This window comes from Rhinoderma darwinii, chromosome 5 (genome assembly GCF_050947455.1).
Source record: "Rhinoderma darwinii isolate aRhiDar2 chromosome 5, aRhiDar2.hap1, whole genome shotgun sequence".
Classification (NCBI taxonomy): domain Eukaryota; kingdom Metazoa; phylum Chordata; class Amphibia; order Anura; family Rhinodermatidae; genus Rhinoderma; species Rhinoderma darwinii.
The window spans coordinates 32,781,525-32,807,456 of record NC_134691.1 but is presented as its reverse complement, the minus strand read 5'-3'; the positions used below and the strand labels follow the sequence as shown (position 1 = coordinate 32,807,456).

The window sequence follows — 25,932 nt, the reverse complement described above, 5'->3', positions numbered from 1 at the left end:
TCAATTAAAAAGGCTTGCATGCATGGACCGAATTAAATAATATGCACCATCCACTGCATTGTGAATCTCATTACTCATGATAATGACAAAATCTTAATGTCTGCTGTTGCCTGAAGGCGTTTTTTTCCTCAATACAACATTCTTTAGTGCAAGTAAATTGCAGAATTATCTTCCTTGGCTGAGATCTATAAATGTAAGCAAGAACGTGAGCACATTTAATATATTCTATGCTACTGCTCAATAGCTTCATATTGGTAAATGAGTTTCCGCTATATACAGACAAAAGCCATACGTAATTCATGAATGGTAATTAATCACCTCATTAGTCTAGATGTTGATGCCCATGAGGTTAGGAACCGGAGTTATGAAACATATAGAATAATACTTAACATTGTTTTCTATTAGACTACTAGAAGGCTCCTCCATCCCACCAGGACAATGTCCATGCGGATTTTGCAAGTTATTCTCACGGGACCGATATAAATATTCCCGATATTTATTAATTACTATGGACTTAACAGCTCGCTTGTGTCAAAATGAAAAGGTTGCGTGATAGATTTTTTGTCTTCGTGTTATTTATAACATAGTGGCTCTCAATTGTAAAACCTCCACAAGCTCTTCAGCCATGGCAAATCCGAAATGACACATGAACAGACACATTGAATCTTTTATTTACCGTTATTTAGATAGATACAATGTGTGTGTTCACGTGTCATCTCACATGCTGTAGTGTTGTACACAGGTTGTATTCACTCACATCAATTGCAGTCCTCTTTGTTTTATTTTTGGGGATACACGCTGATTATTGATATATTTTGAGTATAGGACATAACTGCAGTGCCCTGAGGAAACCTACTCAAAGGGCTTTACTGAATTTGACAACTTTATTTTGCTACTTAATTTACCTTTGAGTTTGAAAAAAACAGAAATGCTCACAGGAAATAACATCAAACTGTGCAACTTTATATTACAATGTAGTTGCACAAGGCTACCACTAGGGGCTCTAGTGGTTGCAGCGAGGTCAAAGTAGAATGTTGCTTTTATCTTTATCATAATATCACAACAAGTAACACTTTTACCCACAACTCATTATTGTATATTTCCTATAGTCAAATAAATAGAAAAATAAAAAGTAAATGTAAAAGATTAAAGGGAACACAATCCACAGTCGAATGGAAGTGGAGTAAATATACAGGGTACCAAAAGTTTTAAATATCATCACACAGAGGTGTATCTTGAAGTTCTTGGGCCCCAATGCAAAATTTATATTTGAGCTACCACCTAAACAGCGGAGACCTTACATGTGACAACAACAGAAAATAAAGGACTGTATACAATAAAAAAACAAGCATCTCCTCTACACAGTGAGATAGTTGTATGAAATAAATTGCACTACTCCCCAGCATTAATAGTAGCTCATCCTCTGTACACAAGATTTTCTGAATCTATCTATCTATCTATCTATCTATCTATCTATCTATCTATCTATCTATCTATCTATCTATCTATCTATCTATCTATCTATCTATCTATCTATCTATCTATCTATCTATCTATCTATCTATCTATCTATCCTTTCTTGCTTTTTCTTTCTTTCTTTCAAAAATATTTGGGGCTTCAATATATTCTTCATTAATGTAATAAAATAATGTCAGGTACTGTACTATGGGCAGGATTTACAACAGTAACACAAGAAGCACAAGCACTGTATTTCTATAGTACGCAAGTAGTGACACTGAGAACTGCTGACACCTGCTGGAAAGGATACATTCCACTGTAACAGAAGTGTCATCTAGAAATCCATCAATATACACCCCAATGAGCCTCATCTTATGTCATCTGACAACTGTAATGTTACCGTAATTATATAGTATAACAATGTGATTACTTAATACCAGAATACCATACCTTCAAAGCATAAACTGAGGACTTAGACATAAATTTGAGATGTTGTCGTCATACAGAATCATACATCATACACTCAAACTACAATCGGCTATTAAAGTCTAGCTATTTATTATTTGTAATATTATTATTATTATTATTATTATTATTATAATATACGTTGTATTCCCTGTTACATTATGTTTTCTACATTGTAACAGTTTGGGCCTGTTCTATCCATGATACCTATTTCCCTACCCAAAGAATTGTGTCCGTCCTCTGTTAATCAACTTTCCCTACACAGAAATCACATGGCAGGTGAACAGTCAAGTGACATTTAGGCTGGGTTTAGGCTGGGTTCAGCCGTTTCTCCATTGACTTCCACTTCTATTTAGAAGTGTTCGTTTAGACGAGGCTTAAAATTCCGCTGCAGAGCATAGGCTTTGGAGTGGAATTTGGTGTCCGCAGCATGCTCTGTCTGTTGCAGACCAGTGGTGGACTGGTTGCGGACTCATGGCGGAATTTCTCCATTGACTTCAATGGAGATTCTAAATTCCGCAATGAAGTCCGCAGCTGTCATGCACATGTTATGTGTGCTGCGGATGCGTCTTGCTTTTTTAACTTGACATTTCTTCATTCTGGCTGGACCTATGTATTTCTAGGTCTACAGCCAGACTGAGGAAGTCAATGGGGCTCCCGTAATTACGGGAGCGTTGCTAGGAGACGTCAGTAAATAGTCACTGTCCAGGGTGCTGAAAGAGTTAAGCGATCGGCAGTAACTGTTTCTGCACCCTGGACAGTGACTACCGATCCCAATATACAGCAACCTGTCAAAAAAATAGAAGTTCATACTTACCGAGAACGCCCTGCTTCTGTCTCCAGTCCGGCTTCCCAGGATGACGTTTCAGTCTAGGTGACGGCTGCAGCCAATCACAGGCTGCAGCGGTCACATGGACTGCCGCGTCATCCAGGGAGGTCGGGCTGGATGCCGAAAGAGGGACGCGTCACCAAGACAACGGCCGGTAAGTATGAAATTTGTTTACTTTCACTAGGGAAAGTGCTGGCCCTTCTCTCTATCCTGCACTGATAGGGAGAAGGGAAGCACTTTTACCGCAGTCCGCAGCAGCTAGTCCGCATCAATTTACTGCACATTTTGGGCAGATCCGCCGCAGAATCTGCAACGCAGATTCTGTGCGGCATTGATGCGGACAGTTGCGGAGGAAATCCGCCACGTGGGGGCATGCCCTTAAGCTCCACCCAGAATAGGAAAGATTGAAAAAAAAATGGCAGTGAATGGTGAATCATATGATTTATCTGAAAAAAAAATATATATATATCGACTTAAACATTTCCTTCTTATATATTACCAGCCCTGTCTTCACTAGCATCTAAAATGGTTATTGTTAGGGATCTGCCAGGTACTTCATCTAGGTATACTCCTGGGATTAATCAATCCACACCTGAGGCCAGACCTGTTCGACTGACACCATCTCCCACCAACCAGGGTGGCAGGCTCAGGAGTGGGAGAGCCTATCGCGGCCTGGTCTGTCGGAGTTAGCTCCGCCCCCTGTCCTTTATTACCTGCCCTGTTCTCTCCCTCAGTGCTTGTAATTCTTTTGGATTCCTGGCCCCACTGCTGCTTTCTCCAGCCTGCTTCTGCCGTGCTTCTGCCTTGCTGCAGTTCTGCTTGACCTGCTTGCTTTGCCCCTGGCTTGCTTCTGTCTCCTTGCCCGCTTGGGTGTACTCACTTCGTCCTGGTCCTGACTGTCCGTTCGCCGCTCCGTTTCCTCGTGGCGTTCCGTGGCTACTGCCCCTTCCCTTGCATGTTCCCTGTTTGTTTTCCTGTGCACTTAGACAGCGTAGGGACCGCCGCCCAGTTGTACCTCGTCGCCTAGGGCGGGTCGTTGCAAGTAGGCAGGGACAGGGCGGTGGGTAGATTAGGGCTCACTTTCCCTTCACCTCCTTCCTGCCATTACATAATTACAAGCCCTTACCTAGTCTACCATTTCTCCTACGCTGACGCTATCATGGACCCCCTTGAGACCCTGACCCAGCAGATGCAGGGCCTCTCCCTACAGGTCCAGGCCCTGGCCCAAAGGGTCAATCAGGGTGACGCTGCTTTAGTAGTACCCCTCACCTCACCTCTAGAACCCGACCTCAAGTTACCTGACCGGTTCTCAGGGGACCGTAAGACGTTTCTCTCCTTCCGGGAGAGTTGCAGACTGTATTTCCGCCTAAAGCCTCACTCCTCAGATTCCGAGAACCAGCGGGTGGGTATCATCATATCCCGACTCCAGGAAGGGCCCCAAGAGTGGGCCTTCTCCTTGGCTCCTGACGCCCCTGAACTTTCCTCTGTTGATCGTTTTTTCTCTGCCCTCGGACTCATTTACGACGAGACTGACAGGACTGCTTTAGCCGAGAGTCAGCTGGTGACCTTACGTCAGGGTAGGAGACCGGTTGAGGAATACTGTTCTGATTTTAGGAAGTGGTGCGTAGCTTCTCAGTGGAACGATCCGGCCCTAAGGTGCCAGTTTAGGTTAGGATTATCTGACGCCCTGAAGGATCTGCTGGTTAGCTACCCCTCGTCTGACTCCCTTGACCAGGTTATGGCCCTAGCAGTACGACTTGACCGACGTCTCAGGGAACGTCAGCTAGAACGCTTCAGTGTGCTCCCCTCTGACTTTTCTGCGATCCCCCCCGAGGTCCCGTCTCCTCGCCCCTCCACGGAGGACTCGGAGGTACCTATGCAACTCGGGGCCTCCATGTCCCCTCGACAACGTAGGGAGTTTCGCAGAATGAATGGCCTCTGCTTCTACTGTGGGGACGACAAGCATCTACTCAACACCTGTCCCAGGCGCAAGAATAAGAAGCCGGAAAACTTCCGCGCCTAAGTGATCATCGGGGAGGTCACTTGGGCGCACAGGTATTTCCCGTTAATGTGAAACGCAATAAAATTTTGCTTCCCTTTCAGGTCTCGTTTGCTGGCCGGGCTGCCACGGGCAGTGCTTTCGTGGATTCTGGCTCATCTGCTAATATCATGTCTGTGGAATTTGCTATGTCTCTAAAGATGCCTTGTATTGATTTACCTTATCCTATCCCTGTAGTAGGAATCGACTCAACTCCCCTTGCTAATGGTTATTTTACTCAGCATACTCCTGTTTTTGAACTCCGTGTTGGCTCCATGCATTTGGAGCAGTGCTCTGTACTGGTGATGCAGGGATTATCGTCTGATCTGGTTTTAGGCCTTCCCTGGTTGCAGTTGCATAATCCCACGTTTGATTGGAATACTGGGGATCTCACCAAATGGGGTAATGAATGTCTTATGTCATGTCTTTCTGTTAACTCTATTTCTCCCCGGGAGGAGGTAAACACGCTTCCTGAGTTTGTTCAGGACTTCGCCGATGTGTTTTCTAAGGAGGCCTCCGAGGTGTTGCCCCCCCATAGAGATTACGATTGCGCTATCGATTTGGTGCCTGGTGCCAAGCTTCCTAAGGGTAGGATATTTAATCTTTCATGTCCTGAACGCGAAGCTATGAGGGTGTATATCCAAGAATGCCTGGCCAAGGGTTTCATTCGCCCCTCGACTTCTCCTGTAGGTGCTGGCTTCTTCTTCGTGGGGAAGAAGGATGGTGGTCTTAGGCCGTGCATTGATTATCGTAACCTGAATAAAGTCACCGTAAGGAACCAGTACCCACTTCCTTTGATTCCGGATCTTTTTAATCAGGTTCAGGGAGCCCAATGGTTTTCTAAGTTCGATCTACGGGGGGCATATAACCTTATCCGCATCAAAGAGGGGGATGAGTGGAAAACTGCGTTCAACACACCCGAGGGTCATTTCGAATACCTGGTCATGCCCTTTGGGTTGTGTAATGCCCCTGCTGTCTTCCAGAATTTTATTAATGAAATCCTGAGAGAGTACCTGGGTAATTTTCTTGTTGTGTACCTTGATGACATACTGGTGTTTTCCAAGGACTGGTCCTCCCACGTGGAGCATGTCAGGAAGGTGCTCCAGGTCCTTCGGGAGAATAATCTGTTTGCTAAGACTGAAAAATGTGTCTTTGGGGTACAGGAGATACCATTTTTAGGGCAAATCCTCACTCCTCATGAATTCCGCATGGACCCTGCCAAGGTTCAGGCTGTGGCGGAATGGGTCCAACCTGCCTCCCTTAAGGCGTTACAGTGTTTTTTAGGGTTCGCCAACTATTACAGGAGATTTATTGCCAACTTCTCGGTCGTCGCTAAGCCTCTTACGGACCTTACCCGCAAGGGTGCTGATGTCCTCCATTGGCCCCCTGAGGCCGTCCAGGCCTTTGAGACCCTCAAGAAGTGCTTTATCTCGGCCCCCGTGCTGATTCAGCCCAACCAAGAGGAGCCATTTATTGTGGAGGTTGACGCTTCCGAGGTGGGAGTGGGGGCCGTCTTGTCCCAGGGTACCAGCTCCCTCACCCATCTCCGCCCCTGTGCTTACTTCTCTAGGAAGTTTTCGCCCACGGAGAGTAACTATGATATTGGCAACCGCGAACTTCTAGCCATTAAATGGGCTTTTGAGGAGTGGCGGCACTTCCTGGAGGGGGCCAGACACCAGGTAACGGTCCTTACGGATCACAAGAATCTGGTTTTCCTAGAATCGGCCCGGAGGCTTAATCCTAGACAAGCTCGGTGGGCACTATTCTTTACCAGATTTAATTTCTTGGTTACCTATAGGGCTGGGTCCAAGAATATTAAGGCTGATGCTCTGTCACGTAGTTTCATGGCCAATCCTCCTTCCGAGAAGGATCCTGCTTGTATTTTACCCCCTGGTATAATCGTCTCTGCCACGGATTCTGATTTAGCTTCTGATATCGCGGCTGATCAGGGTGCAGCTCCCGGGAATGTCCCTGGGGACAAACTGTTTGTTCCCCTGCAATACCGGCTGAGGGTACTCTGGGAAAACCATGACTCCGCTCTATCTGGTCATCCTGGCATCTTGGGCACCAAACACCTCATTACCAGAAACTATTGGTGGCCTGGGTTGCCTAAAGACGTTAGGGCTTACGTCGCCGCTTGTGAGGTTTGCGCTAGGTCCAAAACCCCTAGGTCCCGACCTGCGGGCCTACTACGTTCCTTGCCCATTCCCCAGAGACCTTGGACCCATATCTCCATGGATTTTATCACCGATTTGCCTCCATCTCAGGGCAAGTCGGTGGTGTGGGTGGTAGTCGACCGCTTCAGCAAGATGTGCCACTTTGTGCCCCTTAAGAAGCTACCTAACGCCAAGACGTTAGCTTCTTTGTTTGTGAAACACATCCTGCGTCTCCATGGGGCCCCAGTCAATATCGTTTCTGACAGAGGGGTACAATTTGTTTCCTTATTTTGGAGAGCTTTTTGTAAAAAGTTGGAGATTGATCTGTCCTTCTCCTCCGCCTTCCATCCCGAAACTAATGGCCAAACGGAAAGGACCAACCAATCCCTGGAACAATATTTAAGGTGTTTCATCTCTGACTGTCAATTCGATTGGGTCTCATTCCTTCCCCTTGCTGAATTTTCCTTGAATAACCGGGTCAGTAACTCGTCAGGGGTCTCCCCGTTTTTCTGTAATTTCGGGTTTAACCCAAGATTCTCCTCCGTCTCCCCTGGTTGTTCCAATAATCCTGAGGTAGAGGATGTTCATCGGGAACTGTGCACTGTCTGGGCCCAGGTTCAGAAGAACCTAGAGGCGTCCCAGAGCGCACAAAAGATTCAGGCGGATAGTAGACGTTCTGCTAACCCCCGGTTTGTCGTCGGGGATTTGGTCTGGTTGTCGTCCAGGAACTTGCGCCTTAAGGTCCCGTCCAGGAAGTTTGCTCCCCGATTTATTGGACCTTATAAGATCATTGAAGTCCTCAACCCTGTATCCTTCCGTCTGGAGCTCCCCCCATCATTTCGCATACATGACGTCTTCCATGCCTCCCTCCTTAAACGCTGCTCCCCGTCCTGGTCCCCCTCGAGGATACCCCCTGTTCCCGTTCTCACCCCTGAGGGGGTGGAATTCGAGGTGGCCAAGATTATGGACAGTAGGATGGTCCAGGGCTCCCTCCAGTACCTGGTCCATTGGAGAGGATACGGGCCGGAGGAGAGGACTTGGGTACCTGCCCGTGATGTTCACGCTGGGGTATTGATCAGGAGGTTCCACCTTCTCTTCCCCACTAAACCGGGTCCCCTTAGTAAGGGTCCGGTGGCCCCTCATAAAAGGGGGAGTACTGTTAGGGATCTGCCAGGTACTTCATCTAGGTATACTCCTGGGATTAATCAATCCACACCTGAGGCCAGACCTGTTCGACTGACACCATCTCCCACCAACCAGGGTGGCAGGCTCAGGAGTGGGAGAGCCTATCGCGGCCTGGTCTGTCGGAGTTAGCTCCGCCGCCTGTCCTTTATTACCTGCCCTGTTCTCTCCCTCAGTGCTTGTAATTCTTTTGGACTCCTGGCCCCACTGCTGCTTGCTCCAGCCTGCTTCTGCCGTGCTTCTGCCTTGCTGCAGTTCTGCTTGACCTGCTTGCTTTGCCCCTGGCTTGCTTCTGTCTCCTTGCCCGCTTGGGTGTACTCACTTCGTCCTGGTCCTGACTGTCCGTTCGCCGCTCCGTTTCCTCGTGGCGTTCCGTGGCTACTGCCCCTTCCCTTGCATGTTCCCTGTTTGTTTTCCTGTGCACTTAGACAGCGTAGGGACCGCCGCCCAGTTGTACCTCGTCGCCTAGGGCGGGTCGTTGCAAGTAGGCAGGGACAGGGCAGTGGGTAGATTAGGGCTCACTTTCCCTTCACCTCCTTCCTGCCATTACATTTATTACCAAAGTAAAAGTATGTAATGACTGAAGTTTTTCTTTAAGGCCTTGTTCACACAGAGTTTTTTTGGCGCTGTTTTTGATGCGGATACTGTGTCAGAAACCGCGCCAAAAACAAGCCAAAAACGCCTCCCATTGACGGAAAAACACGGGAAATAGAAGCGTCATGCCCTTTCTTCAGGCATTTCCATCTCTGACCTCCTATTGACAACAACGGGACGCAGAGAAAGCAGTTTTTGCTGCGTTTTTGCCCACGGCGCTCAATGGCCACGGACAAAAAAAGCAGCAAATTAAATGGCAAAAAATGCGGCACGTGTTCAGCCAAAGTTCAAAATCTGCTTGAAAATTCCCGGAGGAATTTTGAGGCAGATTTTTCCACTTGCAGAACTAAAGTTGATTACATTTTTATTTCATGACTTTTACAGTTGAGGAGCCTGGACTTTATCACCAATGAGTATTAGGGTATGTGCACACGACCAATTTTTCAGGCGTAATGGAGGCGTTTTATGCCTCGAATTATGCCTGAAAAGACGGCACCAATACATCGGCAAACATATGTCCATTGCTTGCAATGGGTCTTACGATGTTCTGTGCAGACGAGCTGTCATTTTACGCGTCACTGTCAAAAGACAGCGCACAAAATTACGGCCGCGTCAAAGAAGTGCTGGACACTTCTTGGGACATAATTGGAGCCGTTTTTCATTGACTCCAATGAAAACCAGCTCCAATTACGTCCGTAAAAGACGCCGTGAAAAACGCGTGCACTTGTAAAAACTTCTGAAATTTAGAAGCTGTTTTCTCCTGAAAACAGCTCTGTAATTTCAGACATAATTGGCGTTGTCGTGTGCACATACCCTAAGTGTTGTATGGATATGCCACACATTTACTGGATGCTGTATTATTAGTGAGCTTCAATACCTTTCATGTGATCTATTAAGTCTAATTTAAAACCCCTGTAAATCTTTGAAAAATTTGGAAAGGTTTCAAAAGCATTATTCAACTAAATTGTTTAAGAATACCTACAATCTATCATAGATCCCTCGATGTTGTCAGCCAACCCTAAAGTACAAACGTAGCTGTTGTGATAGTCTTTTTAATCTAGATTAATCTGGAACCATGAAACAGACGACTCACAGCAAAACTACTGTGGCAGTATTGACCAAAACAACTGTGGGCATAAGACTGGAGCTGGATGAAATTGGGATGACGAATTGAAAAGCCCAAAACATTTTGAGGCAAGTTACATCTTTAGCTACAACTTGGCCGGTATAACAATAGTTTCCCAATGAAGATAACGTAATCTGCGCGTCCCCTGACGAAAACTAGATGAAACTGGTGACTCGTATCAGACTGAATTCGCACCAGTTGATCATCATAACACCACAAGGGCCGATAATAACTTATCTGCAACTCCAAACATGAATCTTCTCAACCATTGGTCTACTTTCAACAAACTATGGTCTGTTCGTCAATGGTGGGGAACAAGTGTCGGATTGTGCCCACCAGAAGAACTCATTCTGAATTCCTTACATACATACATCAATAAGGTCTAATAGGTTATAGACCCCATAAGAAATTTCAGATTCAGATGGGGTTGTCTTCAGCGGTTGTCTTCTCCTAGGTTTTTGGGTCCTGTTTTTGGTTTTCGAGCCTAAAACTACTGGAGGATACGGTGATAATTTATTGGGCCAGCCCAACACTGCCCATGTTTCTTAGGTAAGACTTAATATAGTTTACCATGCCCATCTCAAACAGAAGAATTATCCTTTTACTTATTCTAAAATTTCAACTTCATCACACATCATGTGCAGTCTTTGAAGACATGTAGACCATGACTGAATTGTGATATCTTGAAAGCTTTTGTAGAGCTATGCATTAGTAATATCCACGTAATCTGTGGTTTCATCATCATACTGAACCTGGATCACTCACGTATGCAGACTTTTAATGTTCATAGGCCCACGTACCATCTCTGGCCTTCAATTGTCAACTGCAGTACAGACAAGTTTACATAAAAATGACTTAAAATTAGCTGTAGGTGGTTTGGCATTTCTTTTCTCCTACTCATTCAGTAGTTTTCAGGAGGAGCAGTATTCCGCGCTGGAGTTTAATAAGCCCGGATAAATATTTTGAACAATTGCTGAGATTCCTGATGAATGCAGAAGACATATAATGCTTTCTGATTTTGGCCCCCTATGGGAAAATAGATGTCATTTTACTGATCGCCACTGTCTTCTCTTCTGAATCTTGGGCATTGTGTTGCATTACATGCTTGCCTGCTATTCATAATACTGATTATTCTTTAGAGGGCAAGTCATTACCTTCATCTGAAATGGAGCACGCTCCTATCTGGTTTTACTTCTGCACCAGTAAGGAATAATTCATAATATAGGGGGCAGATTAGCATAAGCAGCAGCTTCCAATGTGTTTAAAATCAGTTTTCAAATCAAGTTCATCACAGCAAGAATGCATTTTGTTCTGTTCTATTCATATTAACCAGCACACTGCTGCACAGAGCATGCCATTTACTAGCAGAGCAGAAATATCCAAGGAATTAATTAATAAAGCGAAGAGCCTGGTTACATATTCATATTCCCAGAGATGGGAAGCAAACAAAAAATACTACACATGATAAATTGCTAATGCTACAGTAGTATGCACACATCTATCTATCTATCTATCTATCTATCTATCTATCTATCTATCTATCTATCTATCTATCTATCTATCTATCTATCTATCTATCTATCTATCTATCTATCTATATGTTTATTTTCTATCTATCTATCTATCTATCTATCTATCTATCTATCTATCTATCTATCTATCTATCTATCTATCTATCTATCTATCTATCTATCTATCTATCTATCTAGTTTCTTATTTCATGTAATATAGATAATATATATAATACATACATACGTGTGTATATATACATATGTATTTAAGTATATATATATATATATATACATACATATATACATTATTTGTATATATACATATATATATATATATATATATATATATACACACACACACACACATTCACATAAACATGCAGAGACACACACATACAAGGCTATAAATACCCCCACACACATATACACAAATACATAGCTATATATATATATATATATATATATATTCCTACAGCATGAAATATATATATATATATAGTTTCTATTATATATATACACATATATGTGTATATATATATATGTGCATACATATATATATATATATATATATATATATATATTCATGTATACTCAAGCTTTTTAATCAGTACTAGTAGGAATTATTTTTCTAAATTCCCCCTGGATGATTTTATTTAATAAATATCTTTGTACATTAGTGTTGATTACATTCTGAATATTCACATAATCCATTTTTTTAATTGACTTCCATTCACCAGCATATCCCTTCTATGTGACGCCCTGTTGCTCATCTCCCTCTTCATTCCCCACAGTGTGCTCATCTCCATGTCTCATTTACACCACATTCCTCAGATCCCTCCTCCCCACCTGTTTTCTGACTCCTAATTTCCCAAATTCCCATGCCATCCACCTCTTTGTCCCTGACGCCCCCTTTCCTTGCCCTTAGACACTCTGCAACTGCCCTGAGTCAAATAATCACAAATTTCCACACTGAATGAACTCAACATAAATTATAATATAACATAATATTAAAATATAAATAAATATAACAGCAAACAAATAATACAAACACACTAGGAATCAATTGTGGGTTTAAATAACATATAAGACACTGCTTGGTTTGGCAATGATGTATTTACCCTTACACTCTTATCTGATGCTTTGTAAGTCAAATCCAGATAATGATTTTACATCCATCAACAGGTTTCATTACAAGTTACTTTGTTCCAATGGTAAAATATTACAATTTAAACCCCTTCTCCTAGACTAGTCCTTTCAATTTGAAAGATGCTGCCTCCCTGTGTCTTCAAATCACAGAGCAGCCCTATAATCATCTGTTATAACAAGGTCCCTACATCAGGAAAAAGTCACCGGGAATTGCAAATACCTAAAATCCACAAAAATACAATGTATCAAAAATAAACCAATACCAAGAAGATGGGGGAAATAAAATAATTCTCAATGTAGTTTGCCAGGAACCCTTATCCTAAATACTGGACATGTCTCAGAACTGAATATACTTTATATTGTATTATATAGGGTAGTCTATAGATTCCAATTCTTGCCATGAATATGATTTGATCAAAAACATGAGCGTTTATTGACTGCCTTTATTACATAGCCGGACCTGCATCAAAGGAAAAGCTTCCTGTAATTAGGATGGAGATTAAAATTCCAGGCATGCTACCTATCTTCAGATATAATGTCAGATAGCATGCAATGAAGTAACCCCCAGCCCCTGGAACACGAATTATCATTTCCATTGCATGCAAATGGGGCTGCTTCTCTGTGAGGGGACACCCAGCTGCAAAGCTCCACAATAAACTGTTTGAGAAAGACACAGTCACAATGGAGTTTAGAAAAAGCTTCTATAATCTAAAATGACCATTTAGTTGGATGCTTTGGAGCCCTGTTCTCCATCATCAGCTTTCTCACAACTGTTCTCCATCATCTCCTGCCTACACAGTCACGAGCCTGAGGTTCTGAAAATGCCTGCAGACAATCCAGCATGATCCATATAGACTGGTCTGACAATGATATGTGCAGGCGAGCAGAGTTTCATCTGAATGTGAATATGGGCAGAATGCTGCACATAATGCTCTGGTTGTTGGATATAGTGGCCATTTGCTATCCCCTTCTGACAGCCAATTCATTGGGCAGACTGATCAGTGTTAAGATTCAGAGCACAGATCTCTCCCTGATACATCACTATACCTGAATTACACATATGAAATTTGTGACATGACATTTCCAAGCACCTGTATCCACAGACTCTCCAGTGAAACCAGCAGCACACTCATCCCCTGTCCTGTTAGCATCTGGACATGCAAACCATTTGCAGATCTATCACTATGGATCTATACCCTGCCATGCATGCTGCTACTCCTCTATATCCCACATTTAATATGGTCCCAATAACTAGCAGTGCCATCCCTGTATTCCATCAGCACCTTATCTTCCCATTTGCCTTATGCTTCTTCAGCATTAGGACACGTTCATTGTCTTAGAGGATCATTGCTATAGAGGATCGTTGCCATATAGACCTTTGTAACTTTACACCATGCAGTGAAGGGTTAACTCAATCTCCTATAGGACAATGAAAAGACAGGCAAAGCTTTTGGATCTGCATGGAGAACCCATAGCATGGATCATATAGGGAATTCTGCACAGATTCTCCAGCCTGTATGAACCAACTCACGTCTCCCCATTGAGTATACTGCAAGAATATTTATCCAGCCCCAGCTACAATCACTGCATTGAACAGTAAAAGGCTTGCAAGCAAATGCATCTCCTATTCCAGCACCAGCAGTAGCAGCAGCAGCAGTCACATCCTAGCAATATTCTACTAGAAATAATCAGAAGATACTATGTGCATGTTCTTACCTCTCACACATGTAAGCGTCAGTATAAAAACCAGGTAACACAATGTAAATCCACTTTGCATTGCCATTTTCCTTAGACATAGGGAGTGCACAGGTCCACATTTAATACATCCTATTTTGCACAAGTGCTCTGCTGTCTTCTTGGCTGGAGTGCAGGTGCAGATCGCTTTCATATTATCCTTTAGATTCTAATCCTCCTCCTTCTTCTTCCTCTTCTTCTTCCCTTGGCCAAGGAGCAGCGCAGTTGTTGCTGTTGTTGGTCACAGCTCAGAGTGAATGGTGTTTCTGAGATACCAAAGCAACCTTGACGAGGACTCAACCATCTCTCCAACAGGGGCATCAAGATACTAGATTGTTTCTTCCCATTCCCTCCTTCCCTCCTCCCCTGGCCAAATCCTAAATCACACTAGAAGAGCAGGCAAGGGTTAAGCATCACCTATCAGTGCGCAATTGTGGACGCAAAAAGGATGATAATTAGCATGTGCAGAGCAAAGCAATGCACAACAGGAGGATCAATGCTGCTTGGCAGAGCTCCTCATCCACTACTGTAATAGATGTCTGGAATTTTCACTGACGCCTCAAGGAGAAATACAGAAGATAATAAAAGCTATCAATTCTGCACTTGGAGCTGGAATATATTCTGGTGCTGTTAATCTTTTGCCAGGATTAATAATAATAATAAAAAAAAAGGATAAATGTGAGGAAGTCTCATTGCCATGTAGAGGGGGGGGGGGTAATGGAGAATATGCAATAGGAGGATGTATGAGCAATAATGGGGAGGGGGATTAATTAGAACAGCAAAGAAGTTGCTTTAGTGTGGGACAGGAGAACATAAAACATTGGCGTCTGTGCAAGTAAGGGTTAATGCCCAGCAAAGATAGAACACTTGTGCCATCTACAGGCTGCCAGGCAGTGATCAGTTAATTACCATTTACCACCCAGATTGATGCACCCAGTTTAGCCTGTTGCATTGATATGCGGTGGGTACCACATCTTCTTTTTGGGAGGAGGGGGGGGGGGCATTAGTGTAATGACAGTAGTGGGGTGTAAGATATTTCCTCCCATGGTAGAGATCTGCAAACTAATTATCCTTAGCTTGTCATCTATAATTACATGTACTCGGATACTTTTCTTTTATAAAGTCGACCATGGCACTGCCCCCTGTTTATAATGCATGAATGATCCTGGCAGAAGAAGTATAGTTATATTGTTTCTATGAATTTCCATGTGGTCTTTCAAATGGGTGGGAAATAAAATTATAACATAAATAGGTGACACATTTGATTGCTTTGATACATTTATTTAATAATAGATAATAGTAAATCATAGAGTTAATGATAAATCCCTTCACCCCAAAATATTTCAATTAAACTCTTCATTAGCTATATCGGGTTCTAGGACTGCTGGGTGACTACTAAAATTGCTGTTTGTGTTACAGGGGTTGTCACCTAGATTTTCAGAATGACAAATGTGTCTAGTTAAGAAGTGATATGGAAGTGTGTGACTGCAGATGTGACATTCTGGTGTCTGGTTAAGCTGGGTGACAACCCACTGAGAGAGTGGTGATAGTCTTGTCGGTTATCGTGAAGTTTTTATAGAGATAGATGTACCTAAAAAATGGAGATGATGGATGAATAGGATATTAAAAGACTTTACAGATGATCACAACTCCAACAGGACCTACAGTATACTCTTAAATTGGGAAGTGGAGGGGATCAATGTTTTCTCAATACCACATTATCCCATATCCTTCAGCTGCAGTCACTTCGTTACAAAACAATATCTATATCTATCAATATATAATTCCCTATAAAATAACTATTACGAAGAATCTTTTCTTAGAACTCTGTGTTAGACCGTTCCTCTGTTATTCCTCCTACAAATGTATTCATAAATTGACACTTGGGTGTTACCAGTTGGGGGTGTATCCCTACACAACCTGAAATTCTCCAATCAGTGCTGGCAGTCTTAGACTACGCCCCTTTGTAAAGGGGAATGGTAACTTCCAGTTATCATTTTATTCATACATTTATAGGAGGGATAACGGAGGAACGGTACAATGTAGAGTTCTAAGAAAAGATGTTCCAGAATTGTTATTTTATAGGAAATACAATTATTAACTGAAACAGACTTGTCTGGAGAACTGACAGGTCCTTTTAAGCTCCCTTTATGATGCCTGCAGTAAGGGTAAGTCATTGTCATGTAAAATGTTTGACATTTCTTGATTGTTTGATGACACATATCTAGAGTATGGAAGTTTACATTCAAGAAATGACACAATTGTGTTGTATGTGAAGCGGTACACCCTAGAGCATCTGTACTGGCACATAGACAGTATGTGTCATATCTTCTGTATATCTAATATTCTGCACATTTATAAAGAGGTACTATAGCATACTCTGACATTACACATTGTATGTGCCATTAGCTGGATGGCTTTTGCTTTTTTTGTGTGGCTCTTTCTTCCTTGTACGCCTTCTACTGGCAGCTGGAGTATTTCCATGTGTAGTTTGTGACACCACCCATGCCAAAACGTAGATATGCATAAACGTGTAGTAATATTGGGGAGCATGTCAGATTATCATTTTCTGGGTAAAAAAAAAAAGTACAGATGTAGCCATCTTTATCTAGACTCTGATAACTTGCTGCAGCGTGATATCACACAACAAAAGCCATTGCAAAGCCATTAAAAAAAAGTCAAGGTAAAGTTTCTTGACTCTGTGTATTTAATGTGGTAAAAGTCAAGATAAAGATGGCTACAACTGTATTTTCTTACTATTCTCCAACCAAATAAATTGATGACATATCAATTGAAGAGTATCCAACCGCTGGAACCCCTGCAACCCTAGTTAATTCTTAAAATGGTGGTGCCTGGTCCCAAATTTCCTGCAGAGTTGTGGCTGCACGGTCACTTTGCATTACAGTTTATGGGCGCTTCCGAAACAGCAATTACATTCTTGAGATAAGTGGGGTTCCTAGTGGGTGGACTCCCACATGTAAAAAAAAATAATGAATTCATTAACCTTCATGTTATCAGAACCTGATATTACAGCTCCAGCGCCTCGGTGGTATAAATATTGAAGGGTTTGTGTGGTTTGCTGAATAGTTGTTTAGAATGAAGGTTTCCCAGACGAAAAAGTTGAGAGGATATCCACTCATTTTAATGTAGTCCAGCAGATCCATAGTACTGTAGATAGCTATGATTGCTGCTGTATAACTAAAAACGTTCTGTTCTGCAGTCATAAGTTCAAGGACCGTATTATAACATGCATGTAACAATATGCTAGCACTACATGTCCTTAAGTGAATTCCATAGATTTGGAGGTTACCTATAGAATTCCCCATGATACTGAAATTCTCACCAGGAATAGGACAGGTCACTACTTGATAAGATGATTTGTGTCTTAAGCCTCAGTGCCTTCACTAATGCCTAATAAATCAATGGAATGATTATTGGTTTGGTTCATACCACGACTCCCTAATTTTAACACCATGTTGTTTAGAGATCCTGTTGTGCCCAAAAAACTGCAGTTGACATCTCAGTTAGCCAGCAGGCACCACACAGATTTTGATGTTTTTATTTGTTTTCTTCTAGCCCCCACCTTTTCTGAGATATCGGGGCCGTTAGTTCTGGTATCCAATATGCAAATGAGGCCTTTGACTGTCAAGTGGGCGGTTACCCTTTATTATGTGACAGTTGTTACCCGCCCACTTGACAGTCAAAGGCTTCATTTGCATATTGGATACCAGAACTAACAGCCCTGATATCTCAAGAACGGTGGGGGCTACAAAAAAAAGATAAAAAGCGTCAGAATCTGTAATGTGCCTGGAATTTAACTGAGATGTCAGCTGCAGTTTTTTTGGGCAGGTGACATGTTTTCTTTAAGTCCAACATTCTGTGCTGGTTAGTTTCTTAGTATGTGTTTACAGCAGTTTGGGGTTGCTTTTTCTGATACAATGCTTCAGATTGTTCAGATTGCCTGCACAAATACGGAGTAAAATAATAAAATTCTGTCTGACTGCAGCCACCACTAGAGGGAGCTCAGGAGCTCATTGCATACTGTGTTATTACTAAGTATAATGTATAAACAGTATGCAGTAATCTCTTTAGCTTCCTCTAGTGTTGGCTGAGGGCAGCAATAATTTTATCATTTAACGCTATTTCTTTGCAGTCAATTTCAATGTCTGCATTAAAAAAGTGGGGCTGTATGAAGGAATCTTAACAAATTTATCAGCACATCATTTTGGATCCTATTAAGATGATAAAAAAAAAATGGTGTTCAAAGGTGGATATACACTTTAAAGAGGGGGTTACTGATAGACAAGACTTTCTCATTTGCCTTAGGCCTCGTTTACACGAACGTATTATACGCGCGTGCGACGCGCGTGCTTTGCACGCATGTCGTACGCACCTATATTAGTCAATGGGGCTGTTTAGACGATGCGTGAATTGCGCTCAGCGCGTGTGCGCAGAAAAAAACTCACGACATGTTCTATAATCGTGCGTTTTTCGCGCACTCACGCACCCATTGAAGTCAATGGGTGCGTGAAAACCACGCATGCCGCACGGAAGCACTTCCGTGCGAACTGCGTGATTCGCGAAAGAGCTGTCAAACTCCTGAATGTAAACAGAAAAGCACCACGTGCTTTTCTGTTTACAAACATCCAAACGGAGTGTCAAATTCGGGATGAGCGCACCGAACTTCACCGGGTTCGGCCAAACTCGTTTTGACCGAAACCGGTAAAAAATGTTCGGGTACGCGACGTCAGGAGACAGTCACTGTCCACGGTGCTGAAAGCGTTAAACTGGTTCAGCACCATGGACAGTGACTTCCGCTCGGAAAATCCATGAACCTGTAAAAAAAAAAAGACGTTCTGACTTACCGATAACTCCGGTCCGACCTCCCGGGATGACAGTTCAGTCCAAATGACAGCTGCAGCCAATCACAGGCCAAGCACAGGCTGCAGCCAATCACAGGCTGCAGCGGTCTCATGGACTGCGGCGTCATCCTGGGAGGTGGGGCCGGATGGCAAGAGAGGGACGCGTCACCAAGGCAACGGCCGGGAGCCCGGACTGGGGGAAGCAGGAAGTTCTTGGTAAGTATGAAAGTCTTTTTATATTCACAGGTTGGTGTATATTGTGTTCGGCATTCACTGTCGAGGGTGCTGAAAGAGTTACTGCCGATCAGTTAGCTCTTTCAGCACCTTGGACAGTGACGGGCCTCGACTACCTCATCTCTATGATGGCGGCTGCGTGAAAATCACGCAGCCGCGCATCATGACACACGGAGCTGTCAAATGCCTTTTGCGCGTTTAAAACGCAACAAGGCTGCGTATACGCAGTGCATACGCCATACAAACGCGCGCAAAACGCAGCGTTTTTTGCGCGCGCAAAACGCACACGCTCGTGTAAATGAGGCCTTATTATGGCAAAAAAAGCTAATAGAATTAGGATCAAACTCAAGATCCCTTCTAGTAAGTAATTGTAAAAGCTGAATTCAGCACAGCACTGGAGGACAGTAGGTATTTACCTATATGATATATATGGACTATATTGTTGATTTTACAACTTATTGTAATAAAATTAGAAAACTAGATTTGTAGCATTGCCAGGTTGCTTCAATTCGGTGCCATTCACCTTTCCCGTTTCTTATTAGTAAACTAATTCAATAGGGAGTCCTATCAATTAAGATGTTGATTGAGATAAATTTAGAGGTTAAAGAGGACGTGACAGCAAGTATTAAAAATAGGAATATTATTCAACTTCTTTGTATTTTTCATTATGGTTCTCACATAATTGCTGCAATGAGTATATCTATCTTGGCAAATGCACTGCTCTTGAAAAATATTCAGTCAGGAGGGAAAGTATCATCCTGTTGACTCATTTTTCCGATATAGTGGCAGCTTTGCAGCATGATGGGCCACAGACTATTAAACAAATGTTATTTTGTCTATAAATACTTTTAGCTGTAGCTTAAAAGGTCAGAAATTAGACAATTAATTTTCTATTGATTACATTTCTAATGAACTTATGCAAAACAATGAACTGCTATAATATATCATTGTATGGAGATCCTCCACTTTGGTCAGCTGGGTGATGAAACAATTTCTCATCCGTGTATGATAGTCATGTTTTTGGTTTCTTCATATTCAGCTGGAAGGTCCTAAAACCAACAGTAAGACAACTGTAAGACAAAAAATTGCAGGTAAAACTGTTTTCTAGATGGGTGGTCCTCTTAAAGAAGAGGGTCAATATACATAGGGTGTAAGGGAACTGAAAATCTGTCATAGAAAAATGTGGTCTATATCGGAAATGATCTCCTCAAAGAGGTTGTCTACTGGACAGGTTTCACTGTATGATGGATATCCGATTGATCAGGAATCATGACCAAAGAGATTGTTTTGTTCATCTATAAATCTACCTCCTTTCTTATAGAACTATTATTGATCTTAGATACAATGCTGGACTCAGGACTTAGGCGAAGCCATTCATCGTAACATAGTCTGAAGAACCCAGCAAGACTGGTGGAGTGCCAGAAGCTGATGGGTTCATCACAGTAGATTAGACAGAATGACATGCAGCAAAGGATGTTCACCAGGAATCTTCATTAATAACTGTAAATTTAGCAGTACAAAATCTTCAGACAGTAGAGATGTTACAGAGAACAGTGTATAGCAGTCTCAGCTCAGGGTAGAGACAATGGAGTACACAACCGTCATGAATTTGCAAACATTTGGAGGTAATACATGACCTGACAATATTTCCAAATATTCCCTTGTATGTTTTTTTCAGATGCAGCAAAATCCTTAAAATCCACTTTTAAAATGGAGCACACTGTATGCTAATTATTCATTAAAGGGTCATGTGGCGGTGCCGCTATCCTGAAGAGTCACATAGTCCTGCCTCCAAACCCACCTTTCCATGTTTGATTGACATCTCCCCGGCTGATACAACTTTCTCGGATGCGCCATTGCCTTGTGGCACTATACACAAGGGGGGCTGTGTGGCACTATACACAAGGGGAGCTGTGTGAGACTATAGACAAGGGGCAGCTGTGGGGCACTATACACAAGGGGGAGCTGTGTGGCACCATACACATGGGGGAACTGTATGGCACTATTTACAAGGGGGAGGGATGTGGCTCTATCTACAGGGGGCTGAGTGCGGTGCAATCTACAGGGGTCTGTGAGTGGCACTATCTACTAAGGGGGGCTGTGCTGCACTACCTACTAAGGAGGGCTATGTGGCAATATATACAAGGGAGGGGGTCTGTGTGGCACTATATACAGTGGGGACGTTTTATGGCGATATCTACAGGGGGGCTGTATGGCACTATCTACAAGGGGGAGGTGGGGGCGCTATCTACAAATGGGGTGTGACATTGTCTATAGGCGGGGCTATATAGCACTGTCTACAGGGGGCTGTATGGCACATTCTACAGGGAGTACTATTTGTAAGGGGAGCTTCTTGTGGCACTCGGAGGGGCCCGGTCAAGAGTTTGCTATGGGGCCCTGTCTTTCCTAGTTACGCCCCTGCTCATACTGTTATCGATATGTTGCCACTATGTATAAGTTAAAGCAGGGTGGCTGTGGCTCGCTCCTATAGATCCCTTGTAGTGTGGCCAGATAAGTTTCTAAACCAATCTTGGCTCAGTTTCTTGGTTTATCATACTGTAGCTCATGAAGCCATTGGGGTGGTTGTGGATTTTTGGTGTCAACCATGCTTTGCTGATACGGATGCAGATTCTGTCATTGACATAAAAGATATAAATAAGGGAATTGTAGGGGAATGGGTTTATTAGGGGATAACAAATGAGACAACATAAAAACCCTGGTTTGATAGCATTACATTGTTTGAGCATTTGCAGTAGATCCGTAGTTTCATCAATTATTTAGGTGGATCTATCAATACTTCCTCTTGGCATTTTGCAATATAGCACATACAAAGTCAACAAAAATTATGCTGGTCAGGACATGAATAAGTAAGAAAATTTCTCTGACCTTCCGTCTCTTTTATGATTAGAAAATAATCCATCACAAGTAGATATTGATTACCTTCCACTCATACCAATAGCTGTGTGTGCCATAAAGATCAGATTTTGATGTTACAAAACATACACTACATTGTGATCAATAGAGTCCACACACCTTACGTTGCTGGGCAGTGCCTTGTTTAGTATGGACTGACTTGTACATGATTGGAAAGTGACCTCTTTCTATTAATTCATCATTCACAAAAAATATTTTTTGTTGATAAAAATAATATGTATATAAGATAGATAGATCTACATAGCATAAAACCAGTGTAAGGATCTGAGTGACTATGACAAGGACCAAAATGTGATGGTGAGACGACTGGGTCAGAGCATCTCCAAAACGGCAGGTCTTATGGGGTGTACCCCTTAAGCAGTGGTTAGTACCTACCAATAGTAGCTCAAGAAAGGACAACTGGTGAACCGTCAACAGGGTCATGGGTGCCTGAGGCTCAACGATGCATGTGAGGAGCAAAGGCAAGCAGACCTGGTCCGATCCTATAGAAGAGCTACTTTAGCACAAATTGGTGAAAAAGGTAATGCTGGATATGATAGAAATGTGGCAGTACACACAGTGGATCGCAGGTTGCTTCATTTGGGACAGCAGGATGCACTATGGGAAGAAGGCAAGCCAACGGAGGCAGTTTGATGTTCTGGCAATGATCTGCCAGGGAACCTTGGGTCCTGGCATCATACGGATGTTACTTTGACAGGTACCATCTACCTAAACATCGTTGCAGACTAAGTACACCCGTTCATGACAATGGCATTCCCTAAAGGCCGTGGCCTCTTGCAACAAGATAAGGTGCCCTGCCACACTGCAAAAATTGTTCCGGAATGGTTTGAGGAATATAACAAAGAGTTCAAGGTGTTGACTTGGCCTCAAAATTCCACAGATCTCAATCCAATCGAGCATATGTGGAATGCTGATCCATGGAGGCTCCACTTCACAACTTAAACATCTTAAACAGTTTAATCAATCTGACCTGTGCACGATGCTCGCAAAGTGTTGTATGGTTGCCTTGGCAACTGTACCGCCCAGAGTGCAATTGTGGCTCTTCACGCCTGATCTCAAATCGAACTGGAGATTAATTTAGGAGGAACAATTCAACAGTGTGTATATGTTTTTTTGTTTATATTATCAATCCATCATGAGGATCACATTATACAGGGGGGGGGGGTGCATAAGTAGGTATACAGTTTAAATAATTGGTACATATAATAATAATAATAATAATAATAATAATAATAATAATTTATAATAATAACAGGTATACAGTTAATAAGAATTTTATAGAATAGCAAAACAATTAAGTACAATCTCTTATATGCCCAGTTTGTCGGCCCTCACTATTTACATATTTCTGTATTCTAGTTTTTACACTCACACTTTGGCACAAAGTTCTTTATTGGATTAATTTCTTGACATGCTTCTATTATGAACTGAATAACGTTATCACCCGTGAGTGGTTTTCTTGAATATACCTTATCTTTGATAACTCCCCAAAAGAAAAAGTCCATCGGGGTAAAGTCTGGTGATCGTGGTCATTCAACCGGGCCTCGTCTACCTATCCACCTATTGGGTCATTTTTTGTCAAGAAAATGACGCACCGCTAAAGCATAGTGAGAGGGGCTCCATCTTGCGGAAAATAGAAGTCTTCATTTTCATGCTCCAGCTGCAATTGTGGAGCATGTTAGGGTACAGGTCTGAGGTAACCGTTGTATTGTAGAAGATCGGTCCAATTACCACTTTACATTAAAGGGCCGCACAAACTGTAATGTGAGCTAGCAGGCTTGTAGAAACAGAGATCGGGTTGCAGCTTTTCTGTATTTGTAACATGGCAGACAATGATAACTATTTCCTGTTAGTGAATTAGGATAAAGACGAGGTCTGCAGGTACAATTTAACATCTTAAATTCTGTGTAAACCTTTGATGAGCATTTTCTTTTTTAATAAACAGGTGTGATTAGTGCAACTTTTTAATTAGTCCTTATTAAAAATTAGTTTGACTTATTTAGAAACAGCTGCTCTGTATTCTGTATACAGAGAAGCTGTATGTAGAGCTAAATCCTGTTTCCGTCAGTTCCGCAGGACTTACAGTTCAGTGACAGCGGGTCTTGCATGTCTCTGACATGCAGGATCCACCTGTAATCTATCACATAACTTAAATGTGATAGATTAAAGGCGGATCCTGCGTGAACCCGTTGGTCCGCGGAACTGACATATTCAGGTCAAAGAGAAAGATATAGACATTCTGAATAGTGAATACAGAGCAGCTGTATCTGAAAAAGGAAAACTAATTTTTAATAAATACTAATTAAAAAGTTACACCAAAGACACTGACCGACCTGTTTATAAAAAATAAAATAAAAAAAAATGCCCCTCAAAGGTGTCCATAGTCTTTAACACATTAGTGAAAAAAAATGCTACCAATTACAATTCTGATTGTAGTCTAATGGGCGTCATCCATATTTTTTATTAATAATGTAGGAAATTGAAATCAGGTAATGTCACATACAGACTATCAGGTAATGTCACATACAGACTATCAGGTAATGTCACATACAGAATATCAGGTAATGTCACATACAGAATATCAGGTAATGTCACATACAGGCTATCAGGTAATGTCACATACAGACTGTCAGGTAATGTCACATACAGACTATCAGGTAATGTCACATACAGAATATCAGGTAATGTCACATACAGAATATCAGGTAATGTCACATACAGGCTATCAGGTAATGTCACATACAGACTGTCAGGTAATGTCACATACAGACTATCAGGTAATGTCACATACAGAATATCAGGTAATGTCACATACAGACTATCAGGTAATGTCACATACAGAATATCAGGTAATGTCACATACAGACGATCAGTTAATGTCACATACAGACTATCAGGTAATGTCACATACAGAATATCAGGTAATGTCACATACAGAATATCAGGTAATGTCACATACAGAATATCAGGTAATGTCACATACAGACTATCAGGTAATGTCACATACAGAATATCAGGTAATGTCACATACAGAATATCAGGTAATGTCACATACAGAATATCAGGTAATGTCACATACAGACTATCAGGTAATGTCACATACAGAATATCAGGTAATGTCACATACAGACTATCAGGTAATGTCACATACAGAATATCAGGTAATGTCACATACAGACTATCAGGTAATGTCACATACAGAATATCAGGTAATGTCACATACAGAATATCAGGTAATGTCACATACAGAATATCAGGTAATGTCACATACAGACTATCAGGTAATGTCACATACAGAATATCAGGTAATGTCACATACAGACTATCAGGTAATGTCACATACAGATATCAGGTAATGTCACATACAGAATATCAGGTAATGTCACATACAGAATATCAGGTAATGTCACATACACACGATCAGGTAATGTCACATACAGACTATCAGGTAATGTCACATACAGACTATCAGGTAATGTCACATATAGAATATCAGGTAATGTCACATACAGACTATCAGGTAATGTCACATATAGAATATCAGGTAATGTCACATACAGAATATCAGGTAATGTCACATACAGAATATCAGGTAATGTCACATACAGAATATCAGGTAATGTCACATACAGGCTATCAGGTAATGTCACATACAGAATATCA

The 25,932-nt window shown here is 42.1% G+C and overlaps 1 protein-coding gene across 6 annotated transcripts in view; it reads right to left on the bottom strand.

Annotated features, from left to right (window-relative positions):
- Nucleotides 1–14,594, bottom strand: part of CSMD3 (CUB and Sushi multiple domains 3) — a 1,175,227-nt gene extending 1,160,633 nt beyond the window's left edge. For all 6 annotated transcript variants that reach the window (XM_075825814.1, XM_075825808.1, XM_075825809.1 and 3 more), the window contains exon 1: nucleotides 14,222–14,594. In XM_075825814.1, coding sequence (XP_075681929.1) covers nucleotides 14,222–14,393 — 172 coding nt within the window. In that variant the 5' untranslated portion in view covers nucleotides 14,394–14,594. The remainder of the gene's footprint in view (nucleotides 1–14,221) is intronic.
- Nucleotides 14,595–25,932: the final 11,338 nt, after the last annotated feature.